Source organism: Carcharhinus amblyrhynchos, unplaced genomic scaffold, assembly GCF_965287045.1.
Source record: "Carcharhinus amblyrhynchos unplaced genomic scaffold, sCarAmb.v2.hapA scaffold_752, whole genome shotgun sequence".
NCBI classification, from domain to species: Eukaryota; Metazoa; Chordata; class Chondrichthyes; order Carcharhiniformes; family Carcharhinidae; genus Carcharhinus; species Carcharhinus amblyrhynchos.
This window is the reverse complement of record NW_027650492.1, coordinates 32,091-54,180: the sequence shown is the minus strand read 5'-3', so window position 1 is coordinate 54,180 and position 22,090 is coordinate 32,091. Positions and strand designations below refer to the sequence as shown.

At 47.7% G+C, this 22,090-nt stretch overlaps 1 protein-coding gene across 1 annotated transcript in view; it reads right to left on the bottom strand.

Moving 5' to 3' along the window:
• LOC145340061 (uncharacterized) overlaps window positions 1–15,838 on the bottom strand; it is a gene marked incomplete at its 3' end in the record, with an annotated part of 36,898 nt that extends 21,060 nt beyond the window's left edge. The window contains exons 1-4 of the mRNA XM_080184479.1: window positions 15,786–15,838; window positions 14,187–14,616; window positions 7,735–7,784; window positions 867–1,011 (exon numbers count right to left, since the gene is read on the bottom strand). Coding sequence (XP_080040605.1) covers window positions 867–1,011; window positions 7,735–7,784; window positions 14,187–14,275 — 284 coding nt within the window. The remainder of the gene's footprint in view (window positions 1–866; window positions 1,012–7,734; window positions 7,785–14,186; window positions 14,617–15,785) is intronic.
• Window positions 15,839–22,090: the final 6,252 nt, after the last annotated feature.

Here is a 22,090-nt window from a genome sequence, read left to right as displayed (position 1 = left end):
ATTTTACACCTCTCCTTCCAGCATTTACCCAATGTCCTTTCCAAATGTTTCCATTTCACCGACTTTGCTGGCCCTTCGGCCCGCCATCTCGATGTTTTGGTGGTGGAGAGAGTGAATGTTTGTAGTTAGCGTGTCGATCGAGCTGTCCTGTCCTGTCCCGAATGGTGTTGAGCTTTCTCGGGTGCTGTCGGGAGCCCCACTCATCCAGGTAAATGGAGAGTATCCCAACAGACTCCTGACTTTTGTGCTTGTACGTGGTGGACTGGCTTTGGCGGGGAGTCAGGAGGTGGGTTCCTTTCTGCAGATTGCCAGCCTCTGACCTGCTCTGGTAGCCACAGTATATCAATGACTGTTCAGTTTCTGGTCAATGGGAACCCCCAGGAGGGTGACAGTGGGGGTGGTGGTGGTGGTGGGGAGTGTGGGGAGGTGGTGGGGGAGTATGCAATGATGGTTGAATGTGGAGGGGGGAGATGGTCAGATCCTCCCTTGCTGGAGATGGTCATTGCCTGGCACTTGTGTGGGGTGAATGTTACTCACCACTGATGGGGAGGGAAATCTGCCATCCTTACTCGGTCTGGCCTGCGTGAGGCTCCACACACACAGCAACCTGGCTGAGTGTGAAATCTCCCCACAGGCCACTCATTTCTCACCAACAACCATTCACATCATCATGGGAAGAATTTACCGACTGCTGTTTCCCACCCCCGGCTCACCACACAACCGCCACCACCACCCCCCCCCGCCCAGCCAACCACCCACCCCACACTGGTATCTCTGACCATCACAGTCTCTCTGCAGTGACTGTATCCACACTGACCCTTTCCTCCCACTGTGCCCTGTTTATCAGGAAATGTCGCTGTCTCTACCTTTTAAACCGGTACCAGCCTGGACTAAGATCATAATCACACTTCACGTCCCTGACACATTCTGTCCGTCTGCAACTTGTGCTCCTCCAGGTATCGCTCAGCACAGTGTGATCCTCACAAGGGTCAGTGCGTGCGGAGTCCAGAACTGAGACACAGAGACAGGTTTAATGTTAATACAATCTGCAGTTCATTTTCCAAAGAGAATTCTGATTATCGAAGAACCGAAAACCTCGCCTTCGACACCTGCTCTGCTCCTGACACCACCCGATTGAAAATATTACACACTCAATCTCAAATCTTTACCCCCCCTTGTTCGAACCAGGTTTCTATCTGTCTCCCAGTGAAATCCTGACCCTCTACCTCACACCTCAGACGCAGCACCCTCTGTTCCAGATGAACAATTGGAGCCGAGGCTATGGGAACACGGCAATAAACCCAACAGAGACACCACAAATGGTCAGGCTGGGCAGAGAGGCAAAACCGCGGCAAATGGAATTTGATGCTGAAAAGGGTGAGGTGAGGTATTTTTGGTGGGGGACTCAAAAGGACAGGGGAAAGCACAATGAACCCTAGGATGCAAGGACAGGGGACCAGAGCAACCTTGGTGTGTTTGCCCATCGATCCCTGAAGGCAGCAGGACACGGAGATAAGGTGATTAAAAATGGGGTAACTGTCTTTATTAGCCATCCAATGAACCTACACATGATTGGACACGAAGAGGCAATTTAACATGGCCAATCCACCCAACCTGCGCATCTTTGGACACTAAGGGGCAATTTAGCACAGCTAATGACTGAGGGTAGAGGGGCGGAGTGACTGAGGGGAGAGGGGCAGAGTGACTGAGGGGAGAGGGGCAGAGTGACTGAGGGGAGAGGGGCAGAGTGACTGAGGGGAGAGGGGCAGAGTGACTGAGGGGAGAGGGGCAGAGTGACTGAGGGGAGAGGGGCAGAGTGACTGAGGGGAGTGGGGCGGAGTGACTGAGGGGAGAGGGGCGGAGTGACTGAGGGGAGAGGGGCGGAGTGACTGTGGGGGAGAGGGACGGAGTGATTGAGGGGAGAGGGAGGGAGTGACTGAAGGGAGAGGGATGGAGTGACTGAGGGGGAGAGGGCGGAGTGACTGAGGGGGAGGGGGAGAGGGACGGAGTGATTGAGGGGGAGGGGGACGGAGTGATTGAGGGGAGAGGGACAGAGTGGTTGAGGGGAGCGGGACGGAGTGACTGAGGGGGAGAGGGACGGAGGGACTGAGGAGAGAGGGACGGAATGATTGAGGGGAGGGGGACGGAGTGACTCGGGGGGAGGGACGGAGTGATTGAGGGGAGAGGAACAGAGTGACTGAGGGGGGAGGGACAGAGTGATTGAGGGGTCAGGGACGGAGTGATTGAGGGGAGAGGGATGGAGTGAGTTGGGGGAGAGTGACAGAGTGACTGACGGGGAGAGGGATGGAGTGATTGAGGGGAGAGGGACGGAGTGATTGAGGGGAGAGGGACGGAGTGACTGAGGGGAGAGGGATGGAGTGACTGAAGGGAGGGGGATGGAGTGATTGAGGGGAGAGGGACAGAGTGGCTGAGGGGGAGAGGGACAGAGTGACTGAGGGGGAGAGGGACAGAGTGACTGAGGGGGAGAGGGATGGAGTGAGTTGGGGGAGAGTGACAGAGTGACTGACGGGGAGAGGGATGGAGTGATTGAGGGGAGAGGGACGGAGTGATTGAGGGGAGAGGGACGGAGTGACTGAGGGGAGAGGGATGGAGTGACTGAAGGGAGGGGGATGGAGTGACTGAGGGGAGAGGGACGGAGTGACTGAGGGGAGAGGGACGGAGTGACTGAGGGGAGAGGGACGGAGTGACTGAGGGGAGAGGGACGGAGTGACTGAGGGGGGAGGGACGGAGTGACTGAAGGGGGAGGGACGGAGTGACTGAGGGGGGAGGGACGGAGTGACTGAGGGGGGAGGGACGGAGTGACTGAGCGGGGAGGGACGGAGTGACTGAGGGGGGAGGGACGGAGTGACTGAGGGGGGAGGGATGGAGTGACTGAGGGGGGAGGGACGGAGTGACTGTGGGGGGAGGGACGGAGTGACTGAGGGGGGAGGGACGGAGTGACTGAGGGGGGAGGAGCGGAGTGACTGAGGGTAGAGGGACAGAGTGACCGAGGGGGGAGGGACGGAGTGACTGAGGGGGGAAGAACGGAGTGACTGAGGGGGGAGGGACGGAGTGACTGAGGGGGGAGGGACGGAGTGACTGTGGGGGGAGGGACGGAGTGACTGAGGGGGGAGGGACGGAGTGACTGAGGGGGGAGGGACGGAGTGACTGAGGGGGGAGGGACGGAGTGACTGAGGGGGAGGGGCGGAGTGATTGAGGGTAGAGGGACAGAGTGATTGGGGGGGAGGGACGGAGTGATTGAGGGGTAGAGGGACAGAGTGATTGAGGGAGGAGGGACGGAGTGATTGAGGGGTAGAGGGACGGAGTGATCGAGAGGAGGGGGATGGAGTGACTGAGGGGGAGGGACGGAATGATTGATGGGAGAGGAACGGAGTGACTGAGGGGAGAGGGACGGAGTAACTGAGTGGAGAGGGGCGGAGTGATTGAGGGGAGAGGGACGGAGTGACTGAAGGGAGAGGGATGGTGTGGAATATCAGAGGAGGAAGATTACAATGGATCAGGTCAGACACAGCTCGAGTACTGTGTGTATCTCCGATTGTCACACTATAGGAAGAATGTGATTGCACTGGACAGCGAGAGGGTGCAGAGGAGATTTACCAGGACACTGCCTGGGCTGGAGCATTGCAAATATGGAGAGAGAGGCTGGTGAGGCTGGACTCGTTCTACTTGGGGAAGAGAAGACTGAGGGGGAGGGGACCTGAATGTCGAGAGATACTAAATTGCCCCTTAGTGTCCAAAGATGTGCAGGTTGGGCGGATTGGCCATGCTAAATTGCCCCTTAATGTCTAAAGTTGTGTTGGCTGGGTGAATGCCCTTGATGACTGCACAGGTTAACTGGGATAGTGCGGACTGAAATCCCTGATTAGATTCCCTTTCAGAGAGCTGGATCGGCTGAATGACCCCCTCCTGCACTGTTGGGGTTCTATTTGAGTTGGCTGACCCGAACTCAGAAAGTAGGGTAAAAGGTAGAACTGCAGAGAATCAGTGGACATTATAGAAGCAGATAAACTATAACTTCCAATAAAAAACATCCTCCATTGTGAAAGATAAATCCCAAAACAAGGATAGACATCCATGACTAACTACAGAAGGGAAGGGTAGCAGTGAATTAAAGAGACAGCTACACTGTATTGTCAATATTCGCGATAGGCCAGAACAGAAGGAGAATTCTCAAAACCAATGAAGGATTATTGACAATCGGATAGAATTTGGAGTGTCGGGAACACATTTAAACAGGCAGTAAACCCCTCTGCAAGCATCTAAACAGGTAACTTATATCACCAGTGTGCATTGGTCAGATAGTGGGTAAGATTGCGGAGTTAATACAAGGAAATGCTGTGAGAGGAACTGGCGATGATATCGTTCATATCTATTCTTCCTGTCTGATGGCACTGTGGCTAACACTGCTGCCTTTCAGCGCCCGGGACTAGCATTCGATTCCAGCCTTGGGTCTGTGCGGAGTCTGCACATTCTCACTGTGTCTGCATGGGTTTCCTCCGGGTGCTCCAGTTCCCTCCTACAGTCCAAGACACATGCTGGTTAGGGTGCTTTGGGCCGTGCTATGTTCTCCCTCAGTGGCAAATGGAGTTTAATGCGGAAAAGTGTGAAGTGATTCACTTTGGAAGGAATAACAGAGAGAGATTGAAGAGGTTAGGACTTTATTCCCTGGAGTGTAGAAGAATAAGGGGAGATTTGAAAGAGGTGTATAAGATTACGATGGGTATAGATAGAGTGAATGCAAGCAGACTTTTTCCACTGAAGCTAGGGGAGAAAAAAACCAGAGGGCATGGGTTAAGGGTGAAAGGAGAAAAGTTTAAAGGGAATATTGAGGTGGGGGGGATTCTTCACGCAGAGAGTGGTAGGAGTGTGGAACATTGAAGAAAAACTTGGACAGGTACATGGATGACAGGGGTGGGGAGGGATATGGTCCAAGTGCAGGTCAGTGGAAAAATGGGTCAGCACAGACAAGAAGGGCCAAAGGGCTTGTTTCTGTGCTGTAATGTTCTATGGTGCTATAGCACTAAAGACTAACTGTTTCACCTGAGTCTGATTCCTTGTGTCCTCTGGTTAGTCAGTGGGAAAATGCTAAAGCTTATTACTACAGAGATAAAATCTTCAAACGATCAAGCTTGATATAGAACATAGAACATGACAGCGCAGTACAGGCCCTTCGGCCCTCAATATTGTGTCGACCAGTGGAACCAATCTGAAGCCCTTCTAACCTACACTATTCCAATATCATCCATATGTTTATCCAACGACCATTTAAATGGAAACCGTGTTTGACGAACTCATTGGAGATCATTGAGGATTCTGAGGCAGGGAAGACAAAGGGGTAAGTGTACAGTGTAGTGAGGTGGGGATGTCATTGTATGTTAATCATACAAGTTTAGTCAGCTCAAAAGGCAATAAAAGCAGAAGGCAATAATATTTTGGCATGTGGGGAGGTGGTAGCCTCATGGTGTTAACACTAGACTATTAATCCAGAAAATCTCCCAATGTTCTGGGGACCCGGGTTCGAATCCTTGGAAGAAAAGAGTGTGTGCGTTCATGCTATCGACGCCCCTCATTATTTTGTACGTTGCAATAAGGGTCACCTCTCATTCTCCGACTTTCCAACGAATAAATTCATCGCCTGTACCCTCTCCCTATAACTCAGGCCCGCTCATTGTGGCAATATCCTCGCGAATCATCTTTCCTGTTTATCAATTTCTTTCCAATAACAAGAGGGAACCGACACCCTGCGATGGGCGGGTTAGATGGATTGGTCATGCTAAATAGGGGACTAGCTAGTTTACATGTACGGGACTATGGGGATGAGTGGGTTTGTGGTGGGTGCAGACAAGATGGGCCAAATATCCTCGTTCTGCACTGTCGGATTCTGTGAACTATCTCTTCTACACTGCACCCAATACAACCGAGAGCATCCTCACCCTGCACTTATACACACTTAACATATCAAATATTAATTGCATTTAACGAGATGATAAAAACGAGAATTGAATAAATAAATTAAACCAACATGTCAATATACACATGTATGAATTCCAATATTAAATTAAAATAACACATACGACAGCAAAATACATCTGAGTAATGTACAAATGTAACTGGAGGATTATTAGAACCCAAATTCAATTCAAGAACAATGATTTCAGGGTCCCTCAACGATAGAACAATTACACTAATCTCTTACTATGAAACAAAGTACAAGAGTGATGACGATAAATGTTATTCAATGATCTGAATCTTGATATTATTCACACATAAAGACGTTAAATCCAGATAATCAGTAAATACAAACAAAAATGTAACAACGAATGATGTTCAGAAATGGAAGGTACACCTAAATTCTGCAATTTATGTCAACAAGCCATTTCTCAACCTTTCCAATCCCATTTCTTAACCTTTCCAATCCCATTTCTCCCTCTGTTACAGGCTATATAAATGCTGAGGTATTGGTATTTTATTTCCTGCTTGAATATTGCACTATTCAGGTTGGTTATTCTTGTACAGGCTGCAGACTTTGACACATTCATTTCCCTCTCCACTTTTGTCCTGTTTGTTGGACTGGCCCTTATCTGTCCACACTCATAACCATCAGAACATCCCCTGCAATGTGTATAGGGCGTTGGTGAGGCCACCCCTGGAGTATCGTGTGTGGATTTGGTCTCCTTATCTGAGGAAGGATGTCCTTGTTATAGAGGGGAGCGCAGCGAGGGTTTACCAGGCTGATTCCTGGGGATGGCAGGTCTGTCATATGAGGAGTGGCTGAGTCGGTTAGGATTATATTCACTGGAGTTTAGGAGAGTGAGAGGGGATCTGATAGAAATGTATAAGATTATAAGAGAGTTAGATAAGGTAGACTAAGAAAGAACGTTCCCAGTAGTGGGGAGTCCAGAACTCGGGGTCAGAGATTACCTGGATAATCACCTGGAACGTGGGAGGGAAAGTGTTCCTCACATGTCCATGTTGGTCTGGAGGGATTCTTCTTCCCAGTACGATTTTATAATTCTATAAACTTTTAAAATTCTACTTCAAAATTCTAATCACCCATCGAAGCCTCTCCTTCCCTTCCCTGTCAATAGATTTTTTTTTCTCTTGGAAAGCTTCCTTTGAGTCATCCCCAAAATACAGACAGTCTTCAGGTAGAAAGATTGAACATTGTACATCATAAGCAAGACTCACTCAGGTAACCCAGAAACATCAGTAGAGCCCTCGTCTCACTGCGGGTGGGGGGGGGGGGGGGTTCTCCAGGAGGTTAGAAAAGGGGAACTTCATCGAAAGTTATAAAATGATAAGAGGGTTAGATCAGAAAGAATGTTCCCAACGGTGGGGGAGTAAAGAACTAGGGGGTCAGAGAGAACCTGGATGTCCCCTTGGAATGTCATAATATTCCAAGCATTGGGCCAACTGCTGGTAAATGGTTCGGAGGACGTGTTTTTGTGACATGTTGGCACAGACTGGATGGGCCGAAGGGCCACTTCTTCCCTGTATACGACTCTATAATTTTAGTCCTTTTAAATTATGCTTCAAAATTCCTATCACCCATCAAAGTCTTTCCTTCCATCCCCCCGTCGATAGATTATTATTTTTTTCTGAACACATTTCTAGTGAGGCATTCCCAATTCTTTTGTTAAAATAAAAACAGATAAAGAACGTGATCTTCAGGGAGAAAGAATGAACATTTTGTGTCTCGTAAGCACGACTCACTCAGGTAACTCAGAAGCAGCAGCAGAGCCCTCATCTCGCTGGGCGATGTTCTAGAAGGGAGAACTCAGAGTTAGGATTGGAGTAAGGGGACGGGGAGAGACCATTCCAACACAAAATCTCGAAGAGCGAATCAACCAGTAAAGGGAGTCAGCTGGACATGTTTCCCTCACTGAATCCCCACGGGTAGAAATTGACGCCACCTCCTGCCCTACCCGTTGCCCCGAAAGACAGTGAGTTCACCATATCACTTTCACTGTTGGATGGAGAAATATTGCGATCAACACTCTTCAATGTAACCGATAAACAGAGATCCCTTGATTTCAATCCTTCCCTGTCTATCTGTTCAATCCCAGTCTCGGTTGGATGTATAATATCAAACAATATTTACAATGCAGGAAACAAAAAGGCTATTCAAGCCAGCACCGAGGGCGATCCTACCCAGGTTCCATTATCGCAAACCCCCCCGACACTAACAGGGAATTCAGCTTGTTATAAAAGTCCATGTTAAACCCACTTGCTTACCGGACCCTCCTGAGGCAGTGTCTCGCTGTGTGAGACAGTGAGTTCCGTCCAACCCCTTCCTCCTCAACGGACAGGTACTATCTGTTTTGAGAGTTGTCACTCCCTGGTAAACCACACCCTCCCATTAGGTGTTACTGACGTGAGACCTGTCAGTATTGCTGCTTGGCTGGAATATTACCAATGGGGACATTATGTTCAATGTGCCATAATCCACTCAGTTTCAACAACTGGAGTGAATGTACTCTGAGCTGAGTTTGTTCTGGTCTGTGTTGTGTCAGTGTTGGAGAATTGCTGTTCTGTTTGAATAGACACTCAGTGCTCAGGAGAAAATGTTTGCATATTTTATTCCCCTTCATCACTCACCCCAGGACATGAGTGCAGGAGTTCCTCAGGGTAGTGTCCGAGGCCCATCCACCTTCAGCTGCCTCATCGATGACTACCTTCCATAATATGGGACAATTGAGTTTAGGAGTCGGGAGGTAATGCTGCAGCTTTATAAGACCCTTGTCAGGCCCCACTTGGAGTACTGTGCGCAGTTCTGGTCACCTCATTACAGGAAGGATGTGGAAGCTATTGAGAAGGTGCAGAGGAGATTTACAAGGATGTTGCCTGGATTGGGAGGCATGCCTTATGAGGATAGGTTGAGGGAGCTCGGCCTTTTTTCCCTGGAGAGACGAAGGATGAGAGGTGACTTGATAGAGGTTGAGAGGTATAGATAGGGTGGATTCTCGGAGACTATTTCCCAGGGCTGAAATGGTCACTACGAGAGGACACAGGTTTAAGGTGCTGGGGAGCAGGTACAGAGGAGATGTCAGGGGTAAGTTTTTCACTCAGGGGGTGGTGAGTGAGTGGAATCGGCTGCCGTTGATGGTGGTGGGGGCGAACTCACTGGGGTCTTTTAAGAGGCTTTTAGATAAATACATGGAAATTAGTAAGATAGAGGGTTATAGGTAAGCCTAGTAATCTCTCAGGTAGGGATATGTTCGGCACAACTTTGTGTGCCGAAGGGCCTGCTTGTGCTGTCGTTTTTTTCTATGTTTCTAATAAGGTCAGGAGTGGGGACGCTCGCTGATGTTTGGACAATATTTAGTACCGCTTGTCACTCCTCAGCTACTGAAGCAGTCCATGGCCTTGAAAATGTCCAGCTTCTGCAAACTCAGGGGTCTTACTCTGAGGATAAATGGACAGAACTTTCTGGGCTAAAGTGAGGAGAAGGTTCTTCACCCAGAAAGGTGGTGAAGGTGTGGGTTTCGGTGCTGGAGAATGTAGTTGAGGCCAAAACTTTGTGTGTTTTCTAGAAGGAATTACAAATAGTTCTTGGGCGAAAGGCACTGAGGGAAATGAGGGGAAAAGTGGATCAGAATATTGAGTTTGTGTGTGTGTGTGTGTGTGTGTGTATGTGTGTGTGTGTGTGTGTGTGTGTGTGTGTGCACGCGTGTTTGTGTGTTCCTCTGTGTGTGTGAGTGTCTGCGTGTGTGCCTGTCTGTGTGTGTGCTTGTGTCTGTGTGTGCTTGTGCGTGTGTTCCTGTGTGTGTGTGTGTGTGTGTGTGTGTGTGTATGCATTTCTGACTGTCTATTTTTTAAGCAGGTGTTTGAGACTTCTTTCTGTCTATGTGTGTGTGTGTGTGTGTATGTTTCTGACTCTGTCTACGTGTGTGTGTGTCAGGGGTTAAACACATACTGAGAACATTGGGCTGTTCAGCTCCGAGCTGGCTGCTGTTGATAAGAATAGGTTCACGTTTAGCAACACATGCAAATAAATATCAGCAAAGTGAAAGAGCAGGCAGCCTCAGAATGGTGTCGAGGTCCCCATCGATGGCGATGGACCCACAACGGTTCTGCGCTGGCGAACTTTAGCATGGCCACTCAACCTAATCTGTCTATCTTTGGGGTGTGGGAGGAAACCCATGCAGACACAAGGAGAATGTGCAAACTCCACAGTGACCCGAGGCCAGGAATCGAACCCAGGTCCCTGGAGCTGTGAAGCAGCAGTGCTAACCCACTGTGCTACCGTGCCACCCTTGAGGCGAGGTAAACTGAGATGAGGAGAAAATCCACTTTGGTAGAAATAATAGTAGAAGGGATTACTATTTAAAGGGCGGAAAGCTGCAGCATGCTACGGTGCAGAGGGACCTGGGGGTCCTTGTGCACGAGTCGCAAAAACCCAGTCTGCAGGTGCAGCAGGTGATCAAGAAGGCGAATGGGATGCTGGCCTTTATAGCGAGGGGGATAGAATATAAAAGCAGAGAGGTCTTGCTGCAACTGTACAGGGCACTGGTGAGGCCGCAGCTGGAGTACTGTGTGTAGTTCTGGTCGCCGCACTTGCGCAAGGATATATTGCCCTGGGAGGCAGTGCAGAGGAGGTTCACTCGGCTGATACCGGAGATGAGGGCGTTAGACTATGAAGAGAGACTAAATAGACTGGGTCTGTACTCGTTGGAGTTTAGAAGGATGAGGGGGGATCTTATAGAGACGTATAAGATAATGAAGGGGATGGATAGGGTCAAGGTAGAGGGATGCTTCCCACTTAGAAAGGAAAACAGAACTAGAGGGCACAGCCTCAAGATAAAGGTTGGGGGGGGTCAGTTTAAATTGGAGTTGAAGAGGAACGTCTTCACTCAAAGGGTGGTGAGTCTCTGGAATTCTCTGCCCGTTGTAGTGGTGGAGGCTACCTCGCTGAATATATTTAAGTCACAGGTAGACAGGTTTCGAATAGACAAGGGAATTAAGGGTTTTGGGGAGAAAGCGGGAAAGTGGAACTGATCCACTATCAGATCAGCCATGATCTTATTGAATGGCGGGGCAGGCTCGAAGAGCTAGATGGAACATAGAACACTACAACACAAACAGGCCCTTCAACCCACAAGTTGCGCCGATCACATCTATACCTACCAAGCCATAGATCTATCTGTAACTCCCAATCCCATTAAATCCCATGTATCATCCAGAAGTCTTTTAAAAGACCCCAGCAAGTTCGCCTCCACCACCACCGACGGCAGCCTCACTCACCACCCTCTGAGTGAAAAACTTACCCCTGACATCTCCTCTATACCTGCTCCCCACCACCTTAAACCTGTGTCCTCCCGTAGCGACCATTTCAGCCCTGGAAAATAGCCTCCGAGAATCCATCCTATCTATACCTCTCAACCTCTATCAGGTCACCTCTCATCCTTCGTCTCTCCAGGGAGAAGAGACCGAGCTCCCTCAACCTATCCTCATAAGGCATGCCTCCCAATCCAGGCAACATCCTTGTAAATCTCCTCTGCACCCTCTCAATAGCTTCCACATCCTTCCTGTCGTGAGGTGACCAGAACTGCGCACAGTACTCCATGTGGGGTCTGACAAGAGTCTTATAAAGTTGCAGGATTACCTCCCGACTCCTAATCTCAATCCCTCGATTAATAGATGGCCTACTCCTGCTCCTATTTCTGATGTTCTTCACCCAGAGAGTGGTGAATGTGTGGAATTCACTCCCACAGCATGTAGTCAAGGCCAGAACGTTGGGTGATATCAAAAATAAATTAGATATGGTGACAAAGAGATAAAGGGGATATGGAAGGGAAGGTAGGGTAGGGATATTGAATTTGACGAACAGCCACAGTCATAATGAACTGTAACGCACATTTGAACACAGACTGGCCTGTCTATGCTTCTATTCTCTATCTTTATATGTTGTACAGGATTGAGTTTGGGACCCTGCACGGTGCTGCTTGAATTTTAGTAGTTAAATAAATATAGGGGGAAAAAAAAGGATAACACCTGCAAACTCATTTGTGTACGCAATTGAGATTTCTCGGGTCAGAAAGAACTCAACTCTGGGCTGCGAGAGGTTCAGTAGCAGGGACAGATATAGAGGCAATCTAACTGAGCACATTGGGAATCATTGAGTATTCATAGATTATACCCCACACATCTCATTCATGTGTCAGTGTTGGACAATGGTCCCACACAAATGGTCCCACAGTTAATCCCAGACACTTTCACCAACCGTGTTTCACTTTAATATTACACACAGGGACTTTGATGTTCTTTGCCCATCTCAACGGGTGAAAATCAGTCAGCATCTCACATTAGAATAGAATAGAAACCCTACAGTGCAGAAACAGGCCCTTCGGCCCATCGAGTCTGCGCCGACTACAATCCCACCCAGGCCCTACCCCCCTATCCCTACACATTTACCCACTAATCCCTCTAACCTACACATCCCAGGACACTAAGGGGCAATTTTAGCACGGCCAATCAACCTAACCCGCACATCTTTGGACTGTGGGAAGAAACCAGAGCACCCGAGGAAACCCACGCAGACACGAGGAGAATGTGCAGACCCCACACAGACAATGACCCGAGCTGGGAATCGAACCCAGGTCCCTGGTGCTGTGAAGCAGCAGTGCGAACCCACTGTGCTACCGTGCCGTCCCTACAATGTTGCCATCTCACAGAGTTTAACACTCACACACATAGCCCCAGATATTACACTTCCTCTTGCCATGTTTGCATGTGTTACTGAACGTGTCCTTTGTCCTGTTTCTTTCTGATATGATCACCTCATTGTTCTCACTGAACAGCCATTCTCTGACAAACACCACTTCCTCCTCACTTTGTCTTTTAAGTTGATAGAATGGCCAGAAAATCCCCTGATCTGCTGAGTGGACGTCTAAGAATTTTCTTCCCAATAGCTTCTCGAATCATTCAGCTTCTCAATGTCAATAATCACCTCCCCCCAATACCAACAGGAGGGGTACATCCTGTGACACATGCGATGTGGGTGGCACAGTGGGTTAGCACTGCTGCTTCACAGCTCCAGGGGCCCGGGTTCGATTCCCGGCCTCGGGGTCACTGTCTGTCTGTGTGGAGTTTGCACATTCTCCCCGTGTCTGCGTGGGTTTGCTCCAGTTTCCCTTCAAAGATGTGCGGGTTAGGTTGATTGGCCATGCTAAAATCACCCCTTAGTGTCCTGAGATGTGTGGGTTGGAGGGATTAGTGGGTAGAATATGTAGGGATATGGGGATAGGGCCTGGGTGGGATTGTGGTCAGTGCAGACTCAATGGGCTGAATGGCCTCTTCCTGCACTGTAGAGTTTCTATGTGTGGATATAATCCCTGAATACTCAATGATTCCCAATGTGTCCTGGAATCCCCAGTTAGATTGCCTATTCCTGCTGCTGGCCCACAGAACCTCTCGCAGCCCAGAGTTGAGTTCTTTCTGACCCAGATCAGATGCCTGACCCTCCACAACCACAACCATCTTTCCACGTGTCGGGTATGACTCCAACCAGTGGAGAGTTTGTCCCCTGATACCCACTGATTCCAGTTTCATTGGGGTTCCCTGATACCACACTCAGTCAAATGCAGCCTTGATGTCAGGGGCTGTCACTCTCATCTCACCTCTGGGGTTCAGCTCATTAGTCCATGTTTGAACCAAGACTGTGATTCAGTCAGGGGCTGAGTAACCTTGGAGAAACCCAAGCTGGAAGTCACTGAGTAGGTTATTGCTCAGTCAGAATTCCCACAACACCAGGTTAAAGCCCAACAGGTTTATTTGGTAGCAAAATCCACCAGCTTTCGGAATACTGCCCCTTCGTCAGGTGAGTGGGGAGTTCTGTTCACAAACAGGGCATATAAAGACACAAACCCAATTTACAAAATAATGGTTGGGATGCGAGTCTTTACAGGTAATCAAGTCTCAAAGGTAGACAATGTGAGTGGAGAGAGGGTTAAGCACAGGTTAAAGAGATGTGTATTGTCTCCAGATGGAGTAGTTAGTGAGATTTTGCAAACCCAGGCAAGTCATTTTGGGGGTTACGGATAGTGTGACATGAACCCAAGGTCTCGGTTGAGGCCGTCCTCATGTGTGCGGAACTCAGCTATCAGTCTCTGCTCAGCGACTCTGCACTGTCGTATGTTGTGAAGGCCACCTTGGAGAACGCTTACCCGAAGATCAGAGGCCGAATGCCCATGAAGTGTTCGCCAACAGGAAGGGAACAGTCTTGCCTGGTGATTGTCGAGCGATGTTCATTCATCCGTTGTCGTAGCGTCTGCACGGTCTCCCCAGTGTACCATGGCCTCTGGACATCCTTTCCTGCAGCGTATCAGGTAGACGACGTTGGCCGAGTTGCAAGAGTATGTACCGTGTACCTGGTAGATGGTGTTCTCACGTGAGATCCGTGTCGATGACCCGGCATGTCTTGCAGAGGTTGCTGTGGCAGGGTTGTGTGGTGTTGTGGTCACTGTTCTCCTGAAGGCTGGGTAGCTTGGTGTGGACAATGGTCTGTTTGAGGTTGTGCGGTTGTTTGAAGGCAAGAAGTGGGGGTGTGGGGACGGCCCTGGCGAGATGTTCATCTCCATCGATGATATGTTGAATCTATATATTGATATATGATATATTTGACCACAGTAAATTTCCCCTTAAGATCACAAAATAAATGCAGGTTACGTGGATTGGCCATGCTAAATTTTCCCTTAGTCTCCAAAGATGTGTCGTTGAGGTGGATTGGCCATGCTAAATTGCCCCTTAGTGTCCAAAGATCTGCAGGTTAGGGAGATTGGCCATGCTAAATTATCCCTTCGTTACCAAAGATGTATAGTTGAGGTGGATTGGCCATGCTAAGTTGTCTCTTAGTGTCCAAACATGTACAGCTTAGGTGGATTGCCCATGCTAAATTGTCCCCTAGTGCTGAAAGATATGAAGGTTAGGTGCATAAGACATGCTAAATTTCCACTAAGTGTCCAAACATGTGCAGATTAACTTGTTAAATTGCCCCTTTGTGTCTGAAGATATGCAGATTAGGTGTGTTGGCCAGGCTAAATGTCTCTTAGTGTCCAAAGATGTGAAGGTAAGGTGGATTGGCCATGCTAAATTGCCCCTTAGTGTCCAAAGATGTGCAGGTTGGGTGGATGGGCCATGCTAAATTGCCACTTAATGTCCAAAGATGTGAATTTCCCTTTCGTGGCAAAAGATGTGATAATGTGGATTGGCCATGTTAAATTGTCCCGAAATGTACAAAGATGATTGGATTCGGTGGACTGGCCATGCTAAATTGCCCCTTAGTGGCTAAAGATGCGTGGGTTGGGTGGACTGGCCATGCTAAATTGCCCCTTACTGTCCAAAGATGTACAAGTTGGGTGGATTGGCCATGCTAAATTGTCCCTTAGTCTCCAAAGATGTACAGGTTAGGGGGACTGTCCATGATAAATGCGTGGGGTTTTGGGGAAAGGATTCGGCGTCAGCTGAGTGTGCTCCTTGGAGTGTGGGTGGGCTGAAGGCTGGCGTTTAGAAGAGTGAGAAGGGATCTCATAGAAGCTTACAAAATTTGAATCGATGGGCTGAATGGCCTCGTTGTGCACTGTTGGCATTCTGTGCTTCCATAAAAGAGATGCTCTCTGCATCGAGTACGACTGTATGTAAAGCAACAGCCTGTGCAACACCCTAATGATGTCACCATCAAATCATGTGATCGTAAAGCAATCATGCAAACACTTAAATATATAACAGGGCTCATTAACACAGCGCAGTTTGACAACAGGACTCACTCAGGAAGCCCAGAATCAGCAGCAGGCTCCTCATCTCGCTGGCTGAGATTCTGCAGAAGGAAAGACAGAATTCATATTAGAGAGAGTTAAGAGGATATGGGGAAGGGTACGGGGAAACAGAGCCAGTATTAAACAGTGAGTGCCTGCAAGAGATCAGTCTGTTTCTCCAGTTAGAGGAAGTGAGCTCTGACTGGGTCGTCTATAGACCGAGGTGAGCCCCACCTCCTGTCCCACGGCCTCCTTGACTCAATCCTTCCCTGGTTCTGCATTCAATCCCCCCAAAGCCCCCTTGAGTAACCCGTGAGGGGTCTGTCAGGTACCACTTTCCCACCACAAAAAGGCCAGGCGATGACCATCACCAGTAAGAGACACTCTCAACCCCTACCGCCCCTTAACATTCAATGATGTTACCATCACTGAATCCCCCAGCCTCAACATCCTTGGGGATAACATTGGCCTGATGTGGACACAGGTCAGGAATGTGATGGAATATTCTCCCCACTTGCCCGGGTGGGTTTGACTCCAAAAACAGTCGGCAAAATTCGACACCATCCAGGGCAATGCAGACCCGCTTTAGGATCACCTCAAGTGAGGTCCTGATATGATAGCGTCGCCAGAGTGATCAGAGGCCTGCCTGGCACCATGGGACTGCCAACCAGACACCCTAGCACTGCCAAGGTGGTGAGGCCCAAGGGAGCGGGGGCCGAGGGAATGAGGAGTGAGGGATAGGGGCATTAAGGACTGGGCCTGAGAGGGATTGTGTTCCATGTTGGGGGGAAGGGAGGCAGGGGGGAAGGGAGGCAGGGGGGAAGGGAGGCAGGGTGGAGGGAAGGATACCTCTCGAACCCTTTCAAGCAGCGAGATCCAGATACCCACCAGCCTTCCAGTCTCCTGTCCCTTAAACCTCTTTCCCCCCTCTGGGTTACTGACACTTCTATTCGGGGGGGAGCAGTTTCATCCTCTCTACCCGATCTATGTCTGTCATGGTTTTGTACACCTCGATCAGGCCCCTCCCCCTCAGCCTTCTCTTCTATGAGGAAAACAACCTCAGCCTAACCAGCCTTTCTCCATAGCTCAGACACTCCAGCCCAGGAAATAGCCTGGTCACTCTCCTCTGCACCCTCTGTCTGTCTCTCTCTCTGTCCCTGTCTCTCTCTTTGTCTCGTGCCACCACAGCCTTCCTATCGCGTGGCGACCAGAATTGCACACAATACTCTAACTGTGGCCTCACCAGCCTTTTATACAGCTCCCATCGTAACCTCCCTGCTCTTGTATTCTCTGCCTCAGCTAATAAAGGCAAGTGTCCCCATATTCCTTCCTCACTACCGTATCTCCCTGTCCTGCTGCCTTCAGGGACCAATGGACACACCCCCCCAGGGCATTAATGTCGCTCAGTCCCATCATGCAAACCAGCATCCCATCCATTAGGACCCCAACCCCCCAACACAACTCAGACATTCTCTGTTTCACCCTTCTTCTGTCGGGAAAAAGATACAAAAGTCTGAGGCCACATACCGACCGACTCAAGAACAGCTTCTTCCCTGCTGCTGTCAGACTTTTGAATGGACCTACCTTATATTAAGCTGATCTTTCTCTACACCCTAGCTGTGACTGTAACATTACATTCCGCACCCTCTCCTTTCCTTCACTATGAACGGTATGCTTTGTCTGTATAGCATGGAAGAAACAATACTTTTCACTGTCTTACATGTGACAATAATAGATCAAATCAGAATCATACCTAATGGTCGTAACCCCGCGCCCCCCTCCACATTCACATTTAGGTCATTAATCACCAGAAACAGCAAACTCTCTACACTCTCAGTACACAGTCACTTTCCTGATATCCTAACACAGCTCCATTACTGTTCCCTCTAGACACAGCTCACCACAACTCACACATCCCTGAACTCACTGGAAAAGTCCATTCATACCCAATGGCTTACCACCAAAGGAGGTGTCGCTGGGCCAGAGGCAGTGGGGGGTTCAGTTTATCTGCTTCATCCTCCGTCTCCGGTGCGATATGTTTGGGAGAGGTTTCAGACTGAGTTAAAACACCTCCAAACGCCGCACCCACCCCCACAACACCGGCCTGGCGACTGACGTTAACTCCAGTTAGATGGAATAATAACATTCATCAACGGTATTTAATATCCATGCAAATTGTTCCAATGAAAGGTGATGTGTTCTCCTGTATCCTTAATAAACAAAAGGAGAGGCTTTGCTTTTGTGACATAACTTGTCCAGGATGAAGAGTGGGTTAGGGAAGGGTGGGAGCATTTTAAATTTAGTTTGTTTACTGGCGTCACAAGTAGGCTTACGTTAACACTGCAATGAAGTTGCTGTGAAAAATCCCCTAGTCGCCACACTCCGGCACCTGTTCGGGTTACACTGAGGGAGAATTTAGCACGGCCAATGCACCCTAACCGGCACGTCTTTCAGACTGTGGGAGGAAACCCATACAGAAATGGGGAGAATGTGCAGATTCTGCACAGACAGTGACCCAAGGCCGGGAATTGAACCCACATCCCTGGCACCGTGAAGCAGCAGCGTTAACCCACTCTGCCACCGTGCTGTCCTTTAGGGTCTGTATTGGGGCCTCAGTCTTTATATATTGTAACTGTAACCTACCCAGTGTTAGATAGACTGCTGACAGGATATATCACTCCCATTAGAACCATCGAAAAGTTACAGCACAAACGAGGCCATTCAGGCCCATCTTGTCCATGTCAGCCCGTGGACATCCAGGTGCCCTTTCTAATCCCACCTTCCTGCACCCGGCCTACAGCCCTGTAGTTTACAACACTTAGATCCAGGGACTTATTAAAAGAGTTTAGGGTCTCTGCATCCACCACCAACCCAGGCACTGAATTCCACAGCTCTCTGCATAAAAAAAGTTCTTCCTCATGTCCCCTCTACACCGTCTGTCACTTATGCTGAATCTGTGTCCCCTGGTTCTAGAATTCTCCATGTAAGAAGTCTCACAAAACCAGGTTAAAGTCCAACAGGTTTATTTGGACATGTTCACACTGATCATTTTGGACATGTTCACAGTGGCCATTTTGGACATGTTCACGGTGGCCATTTTGGACATGTTCACAGCGGCCATTTTGGACATGTTCACGGCGGCCATTTTGGACATGTTCACGGTGGCCATTTTGGACATGTTCACTGTGGCCATTTTGTCCGCAAACACCTGAATCATTACAGCAGCATTTTTTTATTCTCCAGGCAGAGTTTCACGTTCCCCCCATTGGCCAGGTTTAGGTTGTGACGACTCATTGGTCTTGCTCACCCCAAACACCCCCTCGCAGATTTCGGCGAACCTCGGATGGCCAACACTGAAGCAAAGATAAACATCAACACTCACTTATGCTCATGCAGGAGACCCTGCCGACCGTCCCAATGTCATGTACTCCATTCACAGCCTTCACTGGAACCGATCCAAACCACTTTCCAGACATTACAGCCAGCGAGGAGCTTCTGGAAACACGGACAGGGAAAAGTAGTGAGTGAGTCAGGCAGCACACTGTCCCCCATCAAACACTCCCAGGACAGGTACAGCATGGGGTTAGATACAGAGTAAAGCTCCCTCTACACTGTCCCCCATCAAACACTCCCAGGACAGGTACAGCACGGGGTTAGATACAGAGTAAAGCTCCCTCTACACTGTCCCCCCATCAAACACTCCCAGGACAGGTACAGCACGGGGTTAAATACAGAGTAAAGCTCCCTCTGCACTGTCCCCCCATCAAACACTCCCAGGACAGGTACAGCATGGGGTTAGATACAGAGTAAAGCTCCCTCTACACTGTCCCCCATCAAACACTCCCAGGACAGGGACAGTACGGGGTTAGATACAGAGTAAAGTTCTCTCTACACTGTCCCCCCATCAAACACTCCCAGGACAGGTACAGCACGGATACAGAGTAAAGAATTTTAGTTGCTGGAACTGCTGTATTAAAATTAATCATTCACTCCAATAATTTTCTCTGCAATTAATGAATTATTTGTTAATATTGAAAGCTCTTCATTGATGCTTACTGAGTTTCTTCACACATTGGAACAACATATTTGACGTCGGTTTTCACTCATTCGGGGCTCTTTGTTTAGGTTAATCATAGATTATTAATGACCAATTCAGGCCCATCACAAAATGCTTGGATCATGCCAGGCCATGCACGGGTCTGTTGACATTGGGTGGGATTTTCTGATATTGGGGTGAGTGCGTCCGCTGCATCAATTCTTTTAAAAGCATAAACTGATTAACTATTCATTGTCAAATTAATCTCAAACAATGATGAGGCGGAGTACAGGAAAGAGATCGAGAATCTGGTGAACTGGTGCAGTGACAATAATCTCTCCCTCAATGTCAACAAAACGAAGGAGATGGTCATCGAGTGCAGAACATGCCCCTGTCTACAAATTAGTGCGGGGAATATACGCTGATATATTACACACAAGTTTAGATAATTGACTATTAATAATAAATCTGTAAAATAACGGAACTGCTGTTTGGATAAAGTCAATCTGATGATTAAATGTGTGAGCGAACAGGAGAGAGACAAGTTTAGGAAAATCCGTCAATCGATAAACACAAATTCAGATGGAGTGAAAATTGAACTTCTACCCCAGACTCGACCGAAATCGGAGCAAAACTTGAGCAAAATTTGCCAAACGTTGGTTCAAAATTTGACAGATGTTTGACCAAAATTTACCCGATATCTAACTGAAGTTTGAAATAAATCTGAGGGAAATTTTCGGACAAATTTGAGGGTAATCCTTGAGCTCAACTTGAGGTATATTTCAAGGTAAATTTTGAGCTACATTTGAGGAAAATTTGGGTTAAGAGTAAATTTTGAAGTAAATTTGATTTCCATTATGAGCCAGGCTTTGGGCAATTTCTGAGGTAAATTTGAGTAAATCTTGAGGCAAATTATGGGGTAGATTTGCCATAAATTTTGAGGTAAATTTTGAGCTATATTTTGGGTAACGTTTGAGTTAAATTATGAGATAAACATCGAGGTAAGTTGAGGTAAATTGTGAGAAAAATGTTGAGGTATATTTTGAAGGAAGTTTGAGATAAATTTGAGGGTTTATTTTGGGTGAAATTTGATCCGAGTTTGAGGTAAATTTGGGGTAACTTTTTGAGCTAAATTTGGGGGTAAATTTTGGGGCTCATTTTGAGGTAAATTTTGATAAAAATGTTGCGGTAAATTGTGAAGTAAGTTTGGGATAAATTTGGGGGTATATTTTTGGGCTTTGAGGTAAATTTGGGGAAATCTTTGAGAGAAATTTTAAGCCACATTTTGAGGTAAATTTGACGCAGATTTTGAGGTAAATGTTGAGATAAATTTGAGATACATTTTGAGGTAAATTTTGAGTGATATTTGAGGAAAACTTGGGTTAATTTAAGTGTAAATTTTGAGGTAATTTTGAGCTACACTATGAGCCAGGTTTTGAGCAAATTTTTAGGCAAATTTGGGTCAATCTTGAGGTAAATTATGGGGTAGACTTGCGATAAATTTCGAGCTGTATTTTTGATAACGGCTGAGGTAAACTTGAGGCAAATTCTAAGGTAAATTGTGAGATAAATGTTGAGGTAAATTTTGAGAAAACGTTGAGGTATATTTTGAAGAAAGTTTGGGATAAATGTGAGGGTTTATTTTGGACTAAATCTGACCCGAGTTTGAGGTAAATTTGAGGTAACCTTGGAGCTAAATTTGGGGATAAATTTTTAGGCACATCTGAAGGTAAATTTTGAGAAAACTGTTGAGATAAATTTTGAAGTAAGTTTGGGATAAATTTGGGGGCATATTTTTGAGCTTTGAGGTAAATTTGGGGTAACTTTTGACAGAAATTTTGAGCCACATTTTGAAATGTTGAGATAAATTTGAGGTCAATTCTGAGAAAAATGTTGAGATAAATTTTGAGCTAAATTTGAGCAAAGTTTTGAGGTGAATTTGGGATAAATTTGTGGTGAAATAGGATTTTGAGGATAATGTTAAATTTGAGGCAGATTTGGTGTAAATTTGAGGGGATAATTTGAGCTACATTTGACCTACATTTTGAGGTAAATTTGTGGTGAAACTTATGGTAAATTGGAGGATATTGAGGCTAATGATAATATTGAGATAAATTTGAGGTAAATTTTGGAGTAAAATTTGGGGTGAGTTTGGGGTAAAATTTAGGGTGAGTTTGGGGTAAATGTTAATTTTGAGGGATTTTCACTCGGATTCATTCATGTCTTTTCTAATCTCTCTCTTCAATACTCTCCCTTCTCCAAGGACAAGGGCTGCTCTCCT